Below are 23,527 nucleotides of genomic sequence, written 5' to 3' on the forward strand. Positions count from 1 at the left end.
GGCCATAGTTGAAGGGATCCGTCACCAACAAAGGAAATGTAGACACAGGTCAGCACAACAATTGTGCAACTCTTTGCAGGGAAGATGTCAGGTGCCACAGAGGAAGGAACACTCCTTGGGACAATGTCTCAAAACCAAAATAACACACACTACCAATGATTCTTTGCAGAGACCTTGTGATGGCACGCAGATACCATGGTCTACCTCATGACCATCAGACTAGAACATTTCTCAGAACCATAACACATTACCACAACACCAACTCCAGGAGCCTCAGCACCAACATCAATACCTGAAATGCAATAGTGTGCAAAGTAAAAATAAAATGCTTTATTCAGCATAAAAAACAAATAATGAAATGACACTATATACAAAGGCCAATGGCCAGTCCATAATAGAAGTCCTTGGGGGGACACATGGGCACGCGTCTCCCCTAGCTTATCTGCACAGTGGAACCCTCAGGTTAGTCGACCAGGGGGGGGCATCATGTGGGGAAGGACCAGGCACCGCAGGGACAGGAGGGGGAAGGGCAGGTGTGCTGGGTGCAGGGGTGGACGTCTCCACCACAGGGGGTGGGGCAGCGGCAAAGGTGGATGTGAGCACGTCGCTGCACACTGCTGCCAGGGCGTCCAGGATAAGCCCTGCACCGGAAGAAACCCCAGGGCCAACGGAGGGGGGGTTGGCCGAGGGATGGGGTGCAGCGCTCTTGGGGGAGGGGATGGACAGGGGGTGGGACTCAACTACCCTGCCCGGGGACTTCCTCGCCCACTTGCGGGGTGGTGTCACAGTGGTGGTGATGGGCAGCTCACTGATGTCCACCTCTTTGGGTGTCAGTTTGGCAGGGGAGCCAAGGGGAGTGCTTTTGGAGGGACTGGGTTGTGAGGCCCACGGACTCAGACTGTGGCTGCATGTATGTCTTTTTGCCCCAGACCCAGTGGGTGTGCCTACATCCCGCTGAGTGTGCGTGACAGGAGGTGTGCGCTTGCCCTTACTTGGTGGTGTTCTGCCTGTGCCTGGTGGGGTGCGTGCTTGGGAATGTCTGGGTGTGCATGGGACAGGTATGGGAGAGGGAAGTGTGGATGGGGCTGGGGTGGGGGGGACGAAGCGCTGCAGCAGACTCACTGCTGCCGTCAGGGAAGAGTCCATGGACCGCAGAAACCTGCGTTGTTCAGACATCGATGCTGACATGCCCTCCATGAACGACACCATCTATGTCAGCAGTGTGGTGTGGCCATGGAGGACAGTCAGCACCGATGCCTGCCCAACCTGAAACTGCCGCAGTATGTCCACAGACTCTGCACTGAGGGCAGCAGGGGTGACAGGGGCAGGGGGTGCGGTGCCTGTCCGGAAGGAGACATGGTGGTGCCCTGCACAGACAAAAGGGAGCGGAGCAACTGGGAGGGCGGTGATGGGAATGGAAGAGGCGGGGACAGATGTTGGGCTGCTGCCAGGTGTTGTAGCAGCCTCCACCCCCTCGATGAGGTCAGCCTTGGACCCGTCAGCATCGTAGTTGGAATTGCCACCAGACAGGTCCTCTGACTGACTCCCCTCGCCCTCCGTGCCACTGGCTCCCGTAGACTCACCAGCACTGGTGGCACTGGTGCTGGGTCCCTCATCCAGGTAAGTGCAGGTGTCTCCCTCGGTTTCCAATGATGATGCTGTGGGCAAGGTGAAGATACAGAAAAACATCAGTCACCTGTATAAATCTGACACATGAGTACAAAACCAATAGGTCACAGTGCATATCAGGCAATACATTATGAGTAACAGCTAGATTACTCCGCACATATGTAAGCCCTGTACTCCCCAGTTGGTAGACCCACCATGCCACTTGGACACAAGGAAAAATAGGACACACCAACCCAAAACTTGAATGAGAAATACACTGAGGAGCTAGTGTCTGGAAACAGGTGAGCACAGCAATGCAATGAAGTCAAGCCACCTCTTGTTTACCCTGAAAGAAACAGTAGTGGCGCACCCAAGGCAAAGTAACACACCTCAATACCAAAGGTGTCCCCACACTCAGAGACCTGTAAGTACTTTGGAACACAAGACGAAAAATGTTGGTCCCTTGGGAATCACAATACTTAACACAATCGACAGGGTCAGAATGTGGGCATGTGCCATTTTGTGAACAGAGCACACATGTGCCTTCATAACAGATGGCTCCCAAGGAGGTGCACACAAAACTACATTTACCCAGTCATTGAAGAAGCTGGCAGCCTTCTTTAAAGAAGCCACTGTTAGAAAGAAATGGTGTTGCAGAAAGTACATATACATGGGCCCACGGAGGGCTTGATGACTTGACACTCGTAAGTTGGTATCACCAACAACCAAGGACTTACCCAATTTCCACAACACTGGGGGAACATGTATATGTATAATCTGAAAAACAGTCTCATTAGAACAGTGCCTTCTTTTAAATTGTGCCAGCGTGTGCCCTGAAAGTGTAGAGGTGGTTTGTTGTGCACTTCCTTGGGAGAAATCTGTCATGCAGGCACATCATTGTTCTTAACAACAAAACATCAAACTAAAGCATAGAAAACATGAAGACCTGTTGACAAGTGTTCTGAGTGCCAAGGTACAATACCTTGTGACTAACAACTTGAATTATGTCAGTTGTCACATGGCCATCCGTTACCTGATGACACAGTTGCCAACACATCTGACCCACTGTCTGTCATGTGGAGTGGCACACATGTCCAAACCCAGGACAATGCATGAGCTAATGGGCCTGCAATTGTGTCGTATAAAGGCATACCTGCTCTGAGGAGACACCCCCATGGCAAGCCAGAATGTCCACACAGATGTCAGCACACAAAGACCAAACTACGTAGCATCTTGACCACACACTGGTGCAAAAAATGTATGAGCAGGAATCATGTATTTAAACAATTGACACATGCTGCAAAGCACAAACATTAAACCCTGCACAACATCACTGGGTCACTGCACGTTGAGTCTCTGTCCAGCCAATTATCACACACAGGTCAAACCTGGCACGGAGACATAAGGTTTGGCCATGTAGGCCTCGCACGCACAAATCCCCCATACCTGAGACAATGTGATCGAGACAGATCAAGAAGTGACACCTCTTAATCAGGGTTTACAAAAATGTGCAGCAAGAATTCCCAAATGTACTCCACATCACCTCTTGAGGCTGCCAACACATATTTGTGACAAACAACCATCAACAGATAGTTGTGAATAGACACACAGGCACTGCCCAGTGTGAGTATGCACAAGCCAAATGGGGTCTCCCTGTCCAGTCGACACATGTAGCACACTTTGGATAAATACAAATGAGGCCAGGGAACAATGCCACAGAGGCAAACATATGCTGAACACACTGAGAATGGACACAGTGTTGGATGACACACTTGATTACGAGGCAAGGGTGTCTCAGGGGACTGTAGTGGGCACACTGCTCCTTGTTCCTGGAATGATCTGACTGTAACATGAGCAACCGTCCGGGCACTATGCATATCTCCCACTCATGCACATCATGTCTGAGGCAACAACATTGGTCATGTATGCTGCAAGTGTGTTCATTTGAAACCTTACACTCCCATGTTGAGACTCATCATCAGTGCCAACAAATATGGACCCCCAAAAGAGTGACCAGGACAGGGCACAGGCAAGGTACCAACACATGTCACAGACCACCGTCCCACATGATGCAGAAAGCAATGTGCACTTGGATCAACTGGCAGGCTAGATGACCATGTGCAATTGTGATTACACACAGACCAGGGGACACATGTCAAGCAGGGAAAGGGATGAATAAGAGCACCGGTTGACTTTGGGGAACAGAATATGCACTGCACATATAAACCCTGGCAGTGTATCCAGGCTACAGAGCACTTCCAAAAGCTGGGGACACACAACACAACAAACAGACAGGTACTTACCCCCTCCTTGCTGCTGTCTCTCCTGTAACTGCCTATCCAGGTCAGGGAACACCACCACCAGGACACGCATCATGTGGGTGGTCAGGCGTCGGCGCCCGCCGTGGGGGCGTGGAGGTGAGAGCCCCAGCTGGACCCAGGCGATCTGCCGGGTCCAGCACCGGATGTCCTGCCATCGTTTTCTGACTTGGGCTAGGTGCCGACTGCGACCCCCCGCCACTCTCACGGCCCTGACGATCTCCTTCCAGATCCCCCCCCTTCTCGTAGGCAGTTACCAGTGAGGATGACAGAGTGAGACAACATCACTACACCTGCTCCATGTCACGGAGACACACATTTGAACATCGATGATATGTTGAACAGGGCATAGGATGCTGCCAAGGAATAGCATCTTACTCATATAGACATTGGCCTCTGTGAAAGACCCAATGCACTACATGGCATTGAAACTACACAGGTGGCAGGAGGGGTGCGACACACTCCCTGATCATGGCACACACTGTGCATCACATGCAACACCAGGCTGATGGACAGCACCTCAAAGCAGTTACATGCCCCAGGCCACTGACGCAACCTCAGCAGAGTACACAGACACACACAGACACACACAGGCACAGATCAATCACCTGCCATTGGCAACAGCGGATACATACCTCACTCTGCACATGTGCCACTTGCCTGTGGGATGTCACAGGTGTTGGGCTAGCTCAGCAAGTCAGACACACAGCACAGCTAATTTCTCACATCAGATGGGTAGAGCTGTTGCCTCCTCCATGCAGCTGTGGTGCAACACTTAACATAGACACTCACCCACATGACAAGGAACCTTCACACACATCAATGTCCAGGAGGGCTTACACATCACTTGGACACTCTCACCACAGCTCCACTCAACTCATACACATCTGTGGGTACAGTCACCTGTCACACCGGGGGGACCAATGAATCACCTCAGGACAATAGCCAAAAAATGCCACCAAGGATTTACCAGGCTGAATGTGTCATGCACTATGCAGTGAATGTCACAGTAAGCACAATGCAAGTGAGTGCACACAGGAACTACATCATGCTCTGCATGACAGACATAAGCCTCCCCCCCCCCCCGGGACAGACTCTAAACCACATTGCATGTCTGTCACACCTGGACACAATGCCAGAAGTGACAGTCACAAAAAAGGTGCACAATCAAAGTTGAGTCAGCACTCACCTGCTCCCATGGTCTCCCATACAGGCTGGGGCACTGTGGGAGGAAGACATTCAGCAATGCCTCATTCTCCTCAAGTGTGAATGGCTGGGCCCTCTCCACAGTCCGCGACATGGTGCCAGAGGAAGCACAGACAGCAGCAGTGTGGTTGACAGGAAAGTTGTGCAGGCAAGTGCCCTCTCATGGGTTCTGGCTGACTTATATCTGTCTTGCTGGGGGCTTTCATTTACAGGAGTACAGAGTGATTGGTCAGACTTATTTGCATCCTACATTTCCTCCAATCCCTTTAAACATACACCAATGACACGAATTTGCATGGTTCAAATTTTGAGCATCATAGTAAGGCAAACACCACTTTGCAACATTGTAATTTTTGGCCCAACTGACTTTTCAAGCCCACATGATGGCCACATTGCAACTGAAATCTCTGTATCCATGACAACCAGCATGCATTTTGAGCCTAATACTTGTCCCCTGTGTAATTTTTGATTCCAAAAAACATGTACGGTGCGTTTCACACGTACCAGTACACGTACGGCAATACTACAATAGTGAAACAGACCGTACACACGCTCTGAGAGCGTGTGTACGGCCCGTACCACGCGTACTCCTACGGCACCACTACTATAGTGATACGGACCGTACACACGCTCTGAGAGCATTTGTACGGTCCGTATCACTATAGTAGTGGTGCCGTAGGGGTCCGCGTGTGTGTATGGTCTGTACCACGCGTACTCCTATGGCACCACTACTATAGTGATACGGACCGTACACACGCTCTGAGAGCGTGTGTACGGCACGTACCACGCGTACTCCTACGGCACCACTACTATAGTGATATGGATCGTACACACGCTCTGAGAGCGTGTGTACAGCCCGTACCACACGTACTCCTATGGCACCACTACTATAGTGATACGGACCATACACGTGTGTATGGCCCATACCACGTGTACTCCTACGGCACCACTACTATAGTGATACAGACCATACACATGCTCTGAGAGTGCGTGTACGGTCCGTATCACTATAGTAGTGGTGCCGTAGGAGTACGCGTGTGTGTATGGTCCGTACCACGTGTACTCCTACGGCACCGCTACTATAGTGATACGGACCATACACATGCTCTGAGAGCGTGTGTACGGTCCGTATCACTATAGTAGTGGTGCCATAGGAGTACGCATGTGTGTACAGTCCGTACCATGCGTACTCCTACGGCACCACTACTATAGTGATACGGACCATACACATGACGTGTGTAAGGTCCGCACCACGCGTACTCCCATGGCACCACTACAATAGTGCACACGCTCTGAGAGTGTGTGTACGGCCCGTACCACGCGTACTCCTATGGCACCACTACTATAGTGATACGGACCGTACACACGCTCTGAGAGCGTGTGTACGGCCCATACCACGCGTACTCCTACGGCACCACTACTATAGTGATACAGACCGTACACACGCTCCGAGAGCGTGTGTACGGTGCGTTTCACATGCTTACACTGGTGATAGGAGGCGCACACAAAAGGAATGGAGGTCTCTGACTCGCACAAGGCTGTACATCAAGTTATTGTCATTGCCGACTTTCATGTGCAGGGCCTAGGTGTGTCAGGCAGTGATATTGCACATGTCTCCTCATGTAGTTGCATAATTGATGTGTGATGACCTGTGCACACATGTCATGTGTGATGGGGTACTATGTGGCACACTTCCCCTTCACACTTTGCACATGTGTGCCTGTAGTACAAACGTGTTAAGCACAGCATCACTGGTATGGCACAGTCACCACCACCCGCAACTGTCCCCTGATGCAAGGGACAGGGACACTAACAACTGACATTTCATGATCAGCGTGCCCCGATTTGATTATGTCATGTGCGTGTCATGTGTCCCCATGAGCTTGCTGTTAGTGTTCCGTCAACTACATCTGCTGTTGCTGCATCCAACATGTGTGTGTGTGGAGATGGGCATTGCACACATCTACGCACACCATGCCACATGTGGATTCCCACGTAAGCAAGGTCTGTATGCATCGAACATGATATTTTCACATGAGGACATATCTGCGTCGTCTCAATGTCTGTGTTTTCTGTTTTCACGTGTACCCCTTCATCGCAATGTGTTTGATCTGTACATTTGACATTCCATGTGACCCATGCGTCTAGCTTGCCGTCAGCTGTCTGTATGAGATGACATCCTTTAAATGCAGTTATGTGGATGTATGTCACTCCTGTGATTTCTCTGACTGTTCACTCAGACTGGCCCCCAGCTCGTTTCAGGGCATGTCATGTAGACTTGCCAATCAACAGGTGTATCTAGGCTTTTCGTAGGAGTATCACCAAGCTAGCATACGTGTCCTGGATGTGTTGCACACACCAGACTCTGTATTTAGCAGATGTGTAGTAGCAGTTGAGCATGTGCTCTGTTCATTGACATTGATGTTGTTATGCTCTCAATCTTCGTCATTCATTACAATTTTCTGCAGGGCACCGCCTGTCCCCGACCAATGCCAGACTTGGGTGCCATGAGGGAACGTGCCTGCATCCGACGTTACATATTCACTCAACAGTTGATTGAGGACTTGACCGCCAAGGTGGCACCCCACCTCCAACCGCGACACAGGTATCCTACTGCGCTGACCCCCAAGATAAAGGTGATGGCAGCCCTACATTTTTTTGCCACAGGTACATTTTTAATTCACCATAGCTGATGTTGGTGGCATGTCACAGACAATGTTCAGCCGTGTCCTGCGTGATGTTTTGGCAGCCATGTTGGAGCACCTTGATGAATTCATCCATTTTCTGACTCCTGAGGAGTTGACAGGTGTCAGGAGTGATTTCTATGCCCTGGGAGGGATGCCCCATGTCATTGAGTCCATTGATGGGTCACATGTGGCTTTGGTACCACCACAGGCACAGGAGGTAGCCTATTGCAACCGTAAACATTACCACTCTATAAATGCCCTTGTGGTGTGTCTTGCTAACATGCTGATTTCCCATGTCTGTGCACGTTTTCCAGGGTCAGCACACGATGCCTACATCATGAGGCGTAGCAGGGTGCCACACATGATGCTGCGGCTGCACAACGAACCAGCATATCTTGTTGGTGGGTATACTCTCTGTTTGTCCTGTGTGTTGCAGTATCTTTGGCTCTTACGGCATCTCCTGACCCACTTATTTACATGATGTTTCCATGTAGGGGACTCTGGCTATCCCAACATGCCATGGCTGATGACGCCTCTCCGCAACCCAAGATCAGCTGCTGATCACCGGTACAACAATGCACACGGGCAGACCAGGCGAGTGATTGAGAGGACGTTTGGCCTCCTGAAGAGCCGATTCCGGTGCCTTCACAAGACAGGCGGGTCCCTCCCATATGCACCGGCGAAGGTCTGCAAAATCTTCCTTGTGTGCTGCATGCTGCACAACATGGCAGTGGAGAAGGCAGTGCCACTCATCCTGGAGCAGGATGAGCAGGAACATCCACCCGTGCAGGATGAAGGGCTTGGTCACGAGGCAAGTGAGGAGGAGGAGAAGGAAATCTGGAGTCAGCTCATACGCAACTTCTTCTCATAATGGTGAGTCACTGGGTCTGAGTGTGCACGCTTGTTGCCTTGGGTGGCATGTGTTGCAATGTGTGTATCTAGCTGACTGTATGCTAAGTGACTTAGATATGTGTTTTGATGTGTCACTCGAGTGATGATGTAATTCCACACATTTTAGCTGAGACACTTTCTTTTAAATTAGCATGGGGACAACATTGTTCCTGTTTAGTAAATGACCATGTATGCGGAGAAAAATATTTTAGCTGACTTCTTGTGTGTCTGTCATTCCCAGGTTCTTGCGCATGTTGTCTGCTCGTGTCATTGTTGTCCTCCTGCTATTCCTCATGAGTTTTGCAACGTGTGCTGAATCAGCGTTCCATGCACGGACATGGGGAAATGTCATTTTGGGTAAGGATTGCAGCAAGGCATTTTGGGGGTGGTACGTGTTTGGAATGTGTGGAGACTGCTTCTGTGCATGCTGTGTTACCATGCATACATGTCGACTCACCATGGGGCACATAACATGTAGCATGACTCCCATGAATTGGTAGTCACTCTTCGTGACAGTCATCTGTAATGGTTTTTGGATTCTGATGAAGGCATCAATGTGTGTAAAACTGCCCTCTGAAACATACGGGATTCTACGGGTGGACATAGTGTGGGACATCCCCATGACAGGCTCAATGGGGAATTGCAGCCTCTCCGTGTGCAGCAGGAGGTGTTTGGCTCATCTCCTTAACTTGTGTGCCAGTTCATTTGGATTTACAACATCCGTGTTGTGAAGGGGGTGTCCAGCGTAGGTCCCACATGTTCAGTCAAATGACTTGTGAGTCTGTTCATATTGATGCATTTCCCTTAGTGTGAGCTTGAGTAATAAAGGTGTTCCTCACCCTCCAAGTGCCTCATCTCTGTCAATGCAGGTCTCTTGCCACTTTGCATCTCTGGCATAGTTGTCAAAGACTGTGCATATGAGTGTATGTGTAGTTCGGCAACCTGCATGCAGTTCTTCATGGCTAATAATCTCTATTGTGCATGAAGTCCATGGTTGTGTATGTATTTGGGCAGGTTGCTCCCCCCAACGGGCCGTCAACGCCTGCTGAGGGTGTGTCTCCTGTGCGCAGCTCGGCCTTCTCTTTCCTGATCCTGTGTCAGACATCTTTGGTGATTGTTTATCCATTTTCTCTGGGTGAGCCATGAGTAACCTGACACTCCTTCCTTTAGATACGCCTGTTGCAGTTGTCCTTTCTGACATCCTTGTCTTTGTGTGCTACTTTTGGACTAGTTTCCAGTACATGCTGCCGGCTGCTGCGGCCCCTCCGGCAAGGGCCCACCAAGTTCCCGGATTCTGCAACCCACACGCCTCCAAGATGCTCCTCCCTTCTTCCCTCCACCCATTCATTAGGCTGTCATCAGCTTGTCTGTGCCACTGTTGCGGCCACGCGGTGCCAACGGCAGGACCGTCAGTGCATGCAACGTGCATATTGCACGACCCTCATGTCCTTGCATGACCCACATCACACAACAGTCTCATGTTGCAGCCACCCTCCAAGCAATGTCCAACCGAAAATCAACCGTCTGCTCTCAGGCACACCCTAAGCGCACACACGACACCTTTGCATGCTGAGTGTGCAACTCCAACTGCCTACACAGCGCTGCCCCGCCTTCCAGGCCCTGTCACACCAACCAGGTCATGTCCCTCCTACTCCACACCGGCTCCATCCACCAACACGCCATTGGACTCTGTTACCTCCTCAACACAACAGGCCCACACATCACCTTCATGACAGTGACCTGGATGAAAGCATCCTCAGCACAGAACTTTTTCATTGCCATCTCAAACGGATACAAGAGCACCCGCAGGGACGGCACTAACAATCCCAGAGGATGAATTGATATCTATTCCCAAGTACGCACTCAGGGTCACAAATCCGGTTTGGCACAATTCCGCAAAGCCATCAACACGTCCATCGTCACGCACGCCCTCACATCCACAGGAAACATGTGGCTGTGGGCCAGGAACTTCTGGCTAGATGAGAACCTCACCAGCATCCATCATTGTTCCATCCACATTAGCATCCACGTCTCCGACGGGCAACACACTACCACACACCCCGCTACCAATCCCCCAAAGATGCTTGATGTAAGTCAACACAGACATGCTGTGTGGGACACTGGAACCAACACCACCGCCACACCCTGCAACCTCACACACTGGATCAGCAACTGATCCAACAATCTAGCCACGTTGACGGACTTTCCTGTGACGCACATCAACAATTAAGCCACCTGGGACAAGGCAGACCTACTGGACTCATACACATCTAGCAGGACTCTTGTGCACAGCTTGCAACACAAATAACCATCAGTGGCCTTACAACCCTAGAAAACGGCACACACAGCCATCACCATATCATCAGCAAGGACAATTGGAGATCCTTCAGCGAGGCCAAAAAACTGCACGACATCAAGGAGCTCATCAGCATTGTGAGTGCAATCACATCAGCTCTCCATCCAAAAGACACCCCACCCTTGCAAGTCTGAGCCAATCCCTTGCAACTGTCTACCACTGCAAGCTCATGGACATACACGCAAGCCTTGGCACACAGAAGCAGAATGCACTATTAAACGCGGGACCAACCAGCCTCAGGTTTTGGACTTCCATCATCAGCAGATACAACACCCGGCTCATGTGCAACATCCCCTGGGGATCTCCATCAGGACCCTTCCCACATAACATCTCAACCACATCATTCCCCATCCTTGTAGCCCACGTCCAGCACGTCATGTATGTATCATTGGAGTTAGCCACATTCCATGGTAGATAGAGGCATGCAGTGACCCAGGCCCTTCTTAGACAATGGACGGCAGGAACGCTGGCTCTCAAGGAACCTCAACGTGCTTCCCTAGCCAGCAAATGTCATCAGGAAGACAGTCAACGAGCAGCGGACAAACTTCCTCCACGCAAAGAGCTCCAGGCAACCTGCACAAGACCGTCTTCCACAGTAATCACCCCACTGCAACCGTCATCATTGCCACCAACACCGACAACTTTGCCCTGCTCAACCATGGTGAGGCCACCCCCCTTGACCTCTCCACAGCATTATGCACGATGTGCTCACACACTGTCAGCTCACACATCTCCAACACTGGTATCCAGGGGATGAACCAGGATGAAATCACCAAGTAGCTCACCAGTAATGCCATGGGAGTGGGACTCAAGCCTTCAGCATATAGTACAGTGGCGTCATCTGGCACATGGCCCAGGGCTCATCTCTCAGCGTGTCAATCTTCAATGTGTCGATGACCCCCCTCTCCACCATCACATGCGCACACAACCTCATCATCATCTCGTATGCCATTGACAGCCAGCTGCTCCTCGTCCTCACCAAAGACACAGCCATTGCCAGTTCCATCCTTCAAGAAGGTATGAGATCCGTTGATGAATGGCTGAACATCAGCCACCTGAGGCTGGACTTGTACAGGACTGAGGTAATCATCTGAGGATTGTCCCCTTACAGCTGGGTCAACTCCTTGTGTCCCACCCGCCAGGGCACTGCACCAGCACCCAGTGGCCACGCACACAAGATGGTGTGCATCATCGACTCATCGCTCATAATTGCCATGCAACTCACCAGCATCTGTACCTCATGCTGCAACACCCTCCGCATGATGCACATGATCCACATATAGATCCACTCCAAGGTAAGACAGACCGTCCCCCAGGTCCACGACAGCAGCCGTGTCAACTACAGCCCCGCCCTCTACAGAGCAAGTACAGCCAAACTCCCGGAAAACTTGTCCACATCCAGGGTGCATCTGCACACCTCAGCTTCAACATCCCGCGCCCCAGTCACCTCACCGTCCACCTGAGATAGCTGCAATGGATCACTGTCTGCTGCAGGATGACCTTCACACTCCTTACCCACACTCAGGAGGCAGTCCACAACCCCAGACCCCAAACCAACCTTGGACATCTGTCATCCAAGACCCCGTTGGGCCAACTCCGTGCATCCAACCTTGCCCTGGCCAACATTCTTCACATCCACCGAACTCCAGCATGCAGGACATAGTTCCCCCACCTGGCCAAACATACCTGGGACTCCCTCCCCGGGAACCTCCTCATGAGCCATGACCTCTACGCCTTAATGATACTCTTCCAAATTGGTTTGTCCGCACAGTATTGCAAGCCCCCCCTCAGCAGCTTGAGGCCATCATGGGTGAGTATTGTGCTCCATGTCTGTATTGGATGATACATTGTGACCCATGTGTGTCCTGTACCGGACTCAGATCCCAGGGTATGGATGGCTGGAGTTAGTTCAACACTCAGGCATAGTTTGACATTTCCCCACACGTATGTTGTGGACTCATGCAAAATGACTGCAACATCTAATTAAAGAAATGTAGTTTTATTCTCGGTGGGGGGCGTGTTTTGTGGGAAAAAATAGGTGCTATACAGTGTGCCTTGAATCCAAAGTTCACAGGGGGAGATGGGATCCTTGGCATTTGAAGTCATCAGTGTCCAGACCACAGTGTTTATCATCATTGGTCAGACTGTGTCCAGCAAGTCCATGTGGCAGAGAATGTCAGTGAATGAGGTGATGCTGTTGCGCATGAAGGCCAGGTGCCAGGCCAGGTGACCTGGGAGATGTGGATGGTCCACTGCCTCTCACGGTCTTTTCCGTGGACGACCCACCTTTCTCGTGGGACCCTCAGATGCAGGCCTTGACAATGCTTGGGACGCTCCATCGGACGAATCCTCCTCCTCCTCCCTCCCTGTGGCTGGTGGTGGTCATCGCCTTGTGGCACTGGGAGGGTTAGCCATGTTGTCGGCGATCCGACGGAGTGAACGGCTTATGTCCGTTTTCACCGCCAGGAGCTCAGCCAGTCTTGTCCCATCCATCCTTGGTGTTCTTGTTGACTGGCGTGTTGCACGGCCTGCTGGTTCTTAATCTCTGTAAGGGTCTCCACTACCTGGCTGATGGCCCTGGTGTCACGCCGGTATGCGTCCATGATGTTGCGTATGTGTGACATACCGGTCCCTTCAGCTGGCTGGTCAGGTTCTCGCCTCCGCCTGCCTCCACTCCCACCACCCCTGCCCACACGAGCCTGGCCTGCCGTTGTGGGCACATCAGGTCTACGGGACCCCTGAGGGATGGCAGTTGCGAGGTTGTCTGCCTCCTCCTGGGTGCCCAGCGAACCTTTTCCCTCCTTGTCAGACTGGCTAAGTTGTTCAGTGCGGGCAGGGCTCCTGGGTGTCTCCTGGGATGTGGCAGGAATGGGGGTGGTGATTGGCACAGATGTACCTGAAGCAGGTGCTGCAGGGGCTTGGACACCAGAGGGTCCAGGTGGGTTGGGGTCATCCGCGGAGTGTTGAGAGGCGTCGCTGCCGGTGGGATCAGGTTCCTCCCGAGCCTGGGACTGTGATTCTTCCTCCCCATTGTTGGGGGAGATCCATGACGTTGCCCTGTGTGTGAGAGAGAGACAATGTTAATGCTGTTTCATGCGACATCCATGTTTCATTCATATTCAAGTTGGCACAGTACCTCCAGGTAGTTGTATGTGCCTTGCATTCCCCTCAATGTTCACTTGTGGATGGGTATGTTGCGGGGGACAGATTGATATGTTCTCCTGAGTGTTTGATATGTAGATTTTTGGCTTGGATGCTTCTTTGGCTATGGATTGATCTTGTTGTGTCACATGTCCATTGTGAGAGTGGGTAAATCCATAGCCTGCCCTGGGGGTGTGTGCTTGTGTAAGGGGTGTGTGTGAAAGGGCCTGCTGGTGGGTGTGGTGTTATTTGGCAGTGGGTGTCCCAGGTGATGTATCTGTCCCCTCATGGTGCATGCTGCCATGACAGTGAGTGTGAGTTCCTGTCCTAGATATCTGAGCTTGTGGTGTTGGTGTTTAAGTTTACAGTGGTCACAGGAGGGCCTTGTGCTGCCTACAGCAGGGCCAAGTGTCAGCTACCTTGTCAGTACTTTGCCAGTCCCTGTGCATTGAGCATGGTGCATGGGTATGTACCTGGGCCATATGGGCTGAGGGCAATGGTGTCTGATTCTGAGTTGAACAATGTGTTTTGTGAGCCCGACCCTCCCAGCATCCTGGACATCCAGTCTTGGGTTTGTGCTTCGTGTAGCCTGGGACATGGCATGGCCTTGCTTTGTGAATGGGGCATACACATGTTAGTTGCATGAGCGTTGTTTTTGAGTGTGGTTGTGTCCGGTGAGGGCTTGGGGGTAGTTGTGTGCATTTGGTGTAGTTGGGGTGTGTATGCCGTTACCCCCATGTCACGTAAGTTGTTTGTGTACTCACCAGGCTCTGCAACTCCTTCGACTCTGTGTACTCCCACCGGCGGAAGCAGGGCCATCACCTTCTCTTCCCAGGGATGGTAATGTACCGGTCTGCGGGGCAGCCCACCTCCAGTGATGTTGCTCCGGGCGTACTCCTCGTTCATTTTCCGCTTGACTGCCCTCCGCAGATCGTACCACCTGGCTTGGCATTCATTCCTGGTCCTTCTGATGGGCACAACAGCATTCACCCTATCGACGATCCTCTGCCACAGGCATGATTTTTCGGCTATGCTGGTCTGTCTGACCAATGTTCCAAAGAGCTGTGGCTCGACTCTGATGACTTAGTTGACAAGGATGTCCAGGTCCTCCCTTGTGAGCTTTGGATTCTTGTCTGTGGGCATGGTGTGGGGTGAGGGTGTGGATGGTTGTGGGTGTGTGGGTGTGAATGTGAAGGTGTGTGTGGGAATGTGAAGAGGGGGTATGTGTGAAGGAGTGTGTGTGAAGGTGTATATGTTAAGGTGTATGGGTGCAGTTGTTGGGGTGTGCTCTATAGCTGCTGTGAGTCTGTTGCAAAGGCTCATGGTTTGTGTGTGTGGGCCCTTTTTATTGGTCCATTTGTGGGTGTGCCTGAGTTTGAAATTTTGGTGGGTGTGTTATAAGAGGTGATTGCGAGTTTGGGCCTCTGTTTACCTGTTTGGATGTGCCAGGTCAGTCATTTTGATGTTTTTTCTACTGTAGACGTGTTTTGTGGTGTTGTGCGAGTCGAATTGACCCTCCTTGGGCTGTTTTACAGTGTCCTGGTTCAGTACGAGTCGTTTTCGCGTATGTAAGGTGCGTACATACGCGATGTTGTTGTACCGTGCTCGTATACGCAATGTTGTTGTAAGGTCCGTACATACGCGATGCTGGGGGACGGTGCTGGGGTACGGTGCGTCCAAGTACGGGGCTGGGGTACGGTGCTGGGGTACGGTGCGTCCAAGTACGGGGCTGAGGTACGGTGCTGGGGTACGGTGCGTCCAAGTGCGGGGCTGGGGTAAGGTGCTGGGGTACGGTGCGTCCAAGTACGGGGCTGGGGTACGGTGCATCCAAGTACGGGGCTGGGGTACGGTGCTGGGGTACGGTGCATACAAGTACGGGGCTGGGGTACGGTGCATCCAAGTACGGGGCTGGGGTACGGTGCTGGGGTACGCTGCGTCCAAGTACGTGGCTGGGGTACAGTGCTGGGGTACGGTGTGTCCAAGTACGGTGCCGGGGTACGGTGCTGGGGTATGGTGCGTCCAAGTACAGGGCTGGGGTACGGTGCTGGCGTAAGTTGCGTACAAGTACAGGGCTGGGGTACAGTGCGTCCAAGTATGGGGCTGGGGTATGGTGCTGGGGTATGGTGCGTCCAAGTACGGGGCTGGGGTACGGTGCATCCAAGTACGGGGCTGCGGTACGGTGCTGGGGTACGGTGCGTACAAGTACGGGACTGGGGTACGGTGTGTACAAGTACGGGGCTGGGGTACGGTGCGTAGAAGTATGGGGCTGGGGTATGGTGCTGGGGTACGGTGCATACAAGTACGGGGCTGGGGTACGGTGTGGACATGGGGGGTACGGTGCTGAGATACAGGGGGTACGGTGCTGACATACGGGGGTACGTGCGGACATACGCGGGGGAAGGGTAGGGGCTGTACGAGTCGTATCCCGGGCACAAGTTTACCCGGGATATGAGTGGTACAGAATTCGCTCCGTACGGGACGTTTTACATACGCTTGTGTATTCGGAAGGGCGGTACAGATTGTACTTGTGCGCTCGGACTTCAGGATTACGATTTGTACGTAAAACTGTCCGGGTACGTCTCGTAGATCTTTTCCCGAAGCGATTCGTATGTATTTTTCACCGGATCGGAATCGGCACCTTATTGTGTTAGTTTGTTATTCAGTACTTGTGCACAACCTCAGCACCTTTTAAACAGTCACCTGGCAAAATATTAGCAAACAATATTGGCAGCTGACAACATTTCTAGTGGACGGTTGAATACTTTAAACCCTGCAACACTGCTGATGATTTCAAACATAGATGAAGATTATGAGAATTACAACTACAACTGTATTGATGTGACTAAATTTTGTAGCAAACCAAGGTTATTCATATCAGCAACTCCACTTGAGCTGTCTGATTTGACCTTGTTTGAAGGACGGCTCTTGTTTGAGAGATCGCCATGGAACATTGGGACCATTTTGGTCCATTTCCAAAATTGTAATGTAATTTCCGTAATGTACCCTCCGCACAAGTAGCAGAAATGATTGACAAGAGCATGCTCTCTAGCCAATAAATCAAGTGTAATAATTTGCACAAACAGCCAGTGTGGCTTTGGTGTGGTCCATGATTATGGGCAGTTATGGTCACAAAGGGATTTTGTTGCGCGCGGTGCATCGCCAAATGCGATGCGATGCGCACGCAAAGAAATTCGTATAATTTATTTATATGTTTACTTACCGCTAATTGGCCGAAATCAGAAGTTTACTACCCCCAACGTGCCCCTCCCCCGCCCCACGTCAGCATCCCCACCACGGGCTGCTACTGGATGTAAAGTTTGTTGCTCATAAAAGCCCGCAAAGGTGATGATAAAATGCTGATGATTTTGGAAAGTAATGTGCTCTTGAAGCTGTAATGCTACATTTAAAAGTGAAGGAACACTGCAAAACTGAAAATTATGAACCCAGTATCCACAGCATTTTGTGAGCTTAGACAGCTTCAGGAAGAGGTACCTGAATATTAAAGAAAGAAAAAGGAAACATCTGATTTCATAAAGGATTTCAATGGTGTCTCAGTAAATGCTAATAGTCAATATGTTCTCTCTAGCTTGAGGAATGGGCAGGAAGAACCATGACCCAACTCATGTAAGTCAAGACGCTATGAAAATGTACTTAAGAAACAAATATTGGTAATATCCTCGCTTCAAAGATCATAGCTGAATGTTTATGTCAGTGTTGCATTATTTGTCAAAAAATCAATGCAGGAGAGAAAATAATGGTGACCTCAAGTCACATAGTGAAATCTAAAGGTCCATTTATGAGAATTCAGACTGATTACATCAGAACGCCTGGCATAATGGTCTTAGGTGTATTTTAGTGATGATGTGCTTGTTATCAAATGGTAGAAATCTTATTCTACTAGGAGATGTGACAGCATGACAGTACTACTGAGAGGGTTAATCTCTAGATTAATTATGCTCACTTCTATTGAGACAAACAACTCTTTTAGAAAATGAATTATTAAAGCTATTGTGCACAGCTTTATAAATGAAACCGAAGTTCCATTGCAGTTACAGAGACTCATCAGCAGTGGTTGAGAGAATAAACATAACTCTAAAATTGAAACTTGCCAAATTGTGTTTCTCAACATTTTTAAAATGGCCAGATATACTTCCACTGGTTCTAACGGGCATTAGAAGTACTCCAGATAGAAAGATTGGCCTTTCTCCAGATGAGATGCTCAATGGGAGGTCTCTGAGAATCCCTTGTATCCCCTCAGCTGCACTTGTGTCAATAAGTTATGACATTGTGTTTAATCACTGCCAAGGTATGGCTGCTGTTGTGAGACCTGTTTCTCATCATTTGAATTTGACAAAACCTCTGGCAAATGAAGTCCAACACCATACGATCCAGTCTTGTGACCCGGTGCTGGTGAAGTAGCATGCAGCCAAAGTGGAAAGCCCCTCACCAGGTGATTCTTATGACTAACACTGCTGTGAAATGTACTGTTCTACAGCAGTTTATCAATGCAGCTCACACAAAGAGAGAGCGAAGACTACAAATGGAGAAGTGGCAACAACAACCACTGATTTACAGTGTCAAGCTTGAGTACAGACAATCAAAATTAAAATCAAGGATAAGCAGAAGAACCAGAAACAGAGCAAGAGAAAGAGACCCCAGTTTGTGACAAAAGTGACGCTCAAAATTCAAGTATCATGAACTGCTTGAGGAAAACCATTTACAGTAAGATACATTACTGGTGTAGATATCAGCACAAACCAAGTCCTGAAAAGGAAATTTCAGCAGTAGTCACAAGCAAATCTGAAAATGAGAATGTGTATCAACGTGGCCTGAACCTGTGAGAAGAAAAAAATGACTGTATCCAAAAATTAACGTTAGTAACAATCACAGAAGGGCCAGAGACAATTGAAGTAGACTGTTATGAGAGTGGAAATGAAATACCTTCTTTTAAGAGATCAGTAGAAGTGTCAAATAAAAAGTACGTATCTCATTAATTATCTTACCTGGCAAAGTAAATAATGAATCAGATGTGGACATTTATGATTTGACAAACTTCTGCCACTTTATTGTCAAAGAAGATTCACCCTGAACTTGTAAAAAATAGTTTTTGAAGATTTTTTAACAAAAATGATTGCAATGTGCACACAAGAACCTCATTGTTTTGTTTTGTACCTTTGGTATTCTTAAGTATCCAGTCGAAGATAGTAGGGTTTCTTTGAACTCTGGACTAAATCCATGAATTGAACCTTAGAAGTAATTGAAATGAAATTCCTGAACTTGTACATTTGAAACTAGATTGTTGTCTTATTTGTGCTCTTCTTAGTATACGTATGGCAAACAGCAAGCGAAGATGCTGCACAATTTGAGAATAATTTTATTGACAATGATAATAATTTTAGTTGGCCTATTGGTACATTTGATTTCTTCAGTTGGATATGTTTACCACCACATGTTGAATTAATTTCCCACTGTACATGATAAATTATCAAACAAAAAGTTAACACATAAAGATACGTCTGTTGGTAATTTTAGGGAGAGCCTATATTTAAATTTGCTGGTTACCCTTACTGATATAGTGGTAATATAGAACTACTATGTATGTACTTGTTAGACCTGACAGCCTGAGGGTGGTCTCCCCCCCAACCTTTTGCCTTCCTACTCTACATTTCTCACCTCGGTTTTGCTGGTATAAGGACTCTGCACACTTTACCACTGCTAACCAGTGATGAAGTGATTCTACTCTCTCCCCTAAACATGGTAATATTTGCTGTGCTGCTGAATCACTGCCATTCTGCTGGACTGAACTCTGCTACACTCCTGCGTTATTGTGCTGAACTTCTGCATTCTGCCCTCTTGCCTGGTTGAGAAGGACGTTTCTAACTAAGAGTTTCGAGAGATCCCAATGACCAATTGATATTTCTCTCAATTTAGAAAGCATATCTTTGAAATAGAAAACACAAGTATTTGTCTGAGAAGCTATCAAGGTCTCAAAGATCTTTGGGGAAGGAAAATCCCAAAATATGAATCATGCTTGAAGGGTAGTGAGTACATATTTAGCAAAAAGAAAAGAATGTTTCTGGCAGCTTAGAATAACACTGAGAATATACCAAATTGTTGCAAAAAGTTGATATATCTTTAATGTATCAATGTAAATGTCCTGAGATCATACAGCTATTATCTAAAATATTTACCTGTTTCATTGGAAATTTCTCCTTCGGAACAAAGAATGCAATCATAGCAGCAGAAGGGTTGTCCTTTCCGAGGGGCTTTTCTGTAACCAGGGGTACAGCTCTCACTGCAAACAGAACGGGGCACCTGAAAATGGCACACAAGGGAGAAAGTTTCATGAACTCATGTTTTTATCTTCCCTTAGCAACATGGTTTATAGTTGTGGAAGATTCCATAGTGGTTGTCTGTTGAACTTCTAGTTGCAGAAATCCAAATAAGGGAACTCACAAACTCAACAGAGAATATCAATTAAAGTCAAGGATGCACAAATGTTGTTTGATTAAATTATTATAACAAGCTGGGAAAGGGATCAACACCAGAGTCCCAAGCTTTCTTTAGTCTAGAAAAAGACTCAATAGTTATGCTATTTTTATGATCTATTTCTCAGTCATTACCTTGTTATCCGGAAGGTTCCATTGCATAGCACTACTATTGATAGACAGCTGTTTCCCATGGGATTCTCTGGAGTCAAAGCTTCCAACCTTGATAACGATTATCTCTCCATTTGTTTGCAGTTGCCAGTTGACAATGTCATACACAGCTGGTGGGTTGCCGTTGCTGTCAAAAAAAATCTTCTCTCCCTCCTTGTTTTTAAAGTGCACGTTCTTCATGTAATGGAAAACCTGCAGAAGAAAAGAACAGTAATGCTAGATCACTGAGTAGATGCACATGTGTCTGAAGTGTCCAATAACACCTAAAAGGGAGTATTACACTATGTCCAAATTAAATTTGAGATACTGAGACATCATGCTGCTTTTCCCAAATCACATAGTATGTGCGCAAATTGATAGCAGAGAACCTCCAGTAAATTATTGGGTTATGGAGGATGTGGTAGGAACGCATGTGTGTCTGATAAATACTTTATACTATCCAACAATAATATTTATTCTTCAACAAAAAATAAAAAAAACAAGTGCCCTTTACCAAGGCAGATAACTCAACATTAGAAACTTCCAATAGAATCCCCTGCAGATGTTTGTGGGAAAGAAGAATTGATCAGAAATCTGTTTATTTCCCCTTTTGTACAGGAGAGAGCATAATTTTATAATCCAGTACTGAAACTGCAGATTTCAGATCAAGTTCTTTGTTCAATTACCTAGCTTATGGAGAAACCATTTAAAGGCACAGATTGTATGTCTGATTTACACACTCAAATGCTACATAATACATATATATTCTAAAACCGCTGATCAAATGAGTCTACTAGACAGTCTTCCATTGCAAGGGAGACTGATCCTATTATAAAAGAGAGACTGTGAGACGACCAGTAACCCTCTCACCAGTTGTTGTTGTAACCCAAAGTATTGCAGGCCCCCCACTAAAAATCACATAGAATGAGAAAGTATGAAATCAACTCACTAGAGACTTACAGAAATAATACACCTAACGCAAACTTCCTGTGAATATCCTTTTATATTATGGGAGACAAGCACAGTGCAAAGTCGCTTCTTCAGGGCATCCAGCTGCTTGCAAAATCCTGCATCATGCTTCCAATTACCTGAAATACTTGAAAATCATTGCATTAATGTCAAAATCTGCATGTAATTCACTAATTTATTTGGAGCTCACCTGCCATGGTCTGATGTTTGTGATGTCTCCACAGGTTTTACTGATGAATGGTCCATGCCCAGGCAAGCAAAACCACATATCATGTAACGCATGTGCCACTACATAAACTGCATTGTATATGCTATAGCTAATTCTCAGGTCATTTTCTTCAGCATTCTGACTTTTGAACTGTTGAAGTTTTTCTGATCCAGTGCAGATGTTTATAGATTCATTAAGTTCCACATGGCCCACGGTGTGGCTATCTTTAGTGGTGGCCCATTGGCAACCAAAGGCCTGCTCCCAAAAGGGTTTTACAAATGTGTCACCTGTAGATGTAGAAGGATGAAGTCTAAGCAGGAACTCTTCAAACTCAGGCATAGTTCCCTCCTTAACAGCAAACCCAATGGTGCCCCTCAACATTTGTTGAAGTTCCTTTTTGTTTGAGACACTTTGTGAAGTTGACCAGGCCTCAGTAGCAATCCACACTTTACCTGTGACATTTTGTCTTGCGAGCTCTTCCATAACTGGAAGTAGAAAATGTCCAGGGGAGAAGACTATAATTATGCTAGCCGAGGAACTCTTGACCACATCAAGGTTGAAACTCATTTTCATGGTCAGAGGGATGATGGGGAAGGCTTTGTGGAAAGCAATGCAGACTCCAAACCTAAGGAGCTCCTCCTTCAAGAGCTGGGATCCCAGTGTTCCATAGTCATCGTCGCTTGACACTATACCCACCCATGTCCAGCCAAAGTGCACCACCAACTGGGCCAGTCCAAGGACCTGGGCAATATCACTGGGAATGGTTCGGAAGAAGGAAGGGAACTGAATCTTGTCACTTAGCAGAGGGCTTGATGAAAAGTAACTCACCTAAGAGAGAAGAATACTTTTGGTGAGATGAACAAAATATTATTTACACAAAAAAGTGCATCTCTGAAGATGGCTTACCCCACCTCGACAAGGCAACATAGGACATTATCAAAATACTGTGCTTCCTATCTTCTGGGGCTAATACTTGAACATCTTAAGAGTAGCATTACCTCAAATTTAATCCCCCTGAGAATTCTAAAAGAAGAAAATGCAGTATGCAAATCAATCCCGCATTCTCCATAAGGAAGTTCCTCTCTATAGGCTAACAGGATACTCGAGGTGCCAGAGTAACACCACTAAGTAAATGATGACTCTAGCCTCAGCAAACAAAGGGTCTATATCAGTACATTTTATTGTGGCTTTGGAAAAATCAACAGAGAACAGGAAATTAAATGGAAATGCTAATTTCTCCACTTCTCACCTCCTAGAAGTTGCCTTCTTTGTTTTCATAGTCCATCCACACATTTTCAAAAATAAGACACTGCCCTAATCAAATCCATCTGACCCTTTCACAGTAGAATCCTTCTACTCTGAATTACTACTACTGAAACTCAGCAGTCATCATAAAATCAAAGAAAGTGGTAAGATCACTTGATCCCATGATCCAGCCTAAGATAACAGGGATTCTTTTGATTGCACTGTAGGCATAGATTATTGGAAGAATCTACAAAGTCGTG

General features: G+C 48.2%; 1 protein-coding gene across 1 annotated transcript in view; it reads right to left on the reverse strand.

The window, feature by feature from the left end:
* Positions 1-23,527, reverse strand: part of LOC146782660 (extracellular calcium-sensing receptor-like) — a 115,046-nt gene that overhangs the window by 57,718 nt on the left and 33,801 nt on the right. Inside the window, exons 4-6 of the mRNA XM_085637162.1 lie at positions 22,005-22,850; positions 20,831-21,058; positions 20,399-20,522 (exon numbers count right to left, since the gene is read on the reverse strand). Of these exons, the coding sequence (XP_085493288.1) occupies positions 20,399-20,522; positions 20,831-21,058; positions 22,005-22,850 (1,198 nt within the window). The remainder of the gene's footprint in view (positions 1-20,398; positions 20,523-20,830; positions 21,059-22,004; positions 22,851-23,527) is intronic.

Source organism: Triturus cristatus, chromosome 12 (genome assembly GCF_964204655.1).
Source record: "Triturus cristatus chromosome 12, aTriCri1.1, whole genome shotgun sequence".
NCBI lineage: Eukaryota > Metazoa > Chordata > Amphibia > Caudata > Salamandridae > Triturus > Triturus cristatus.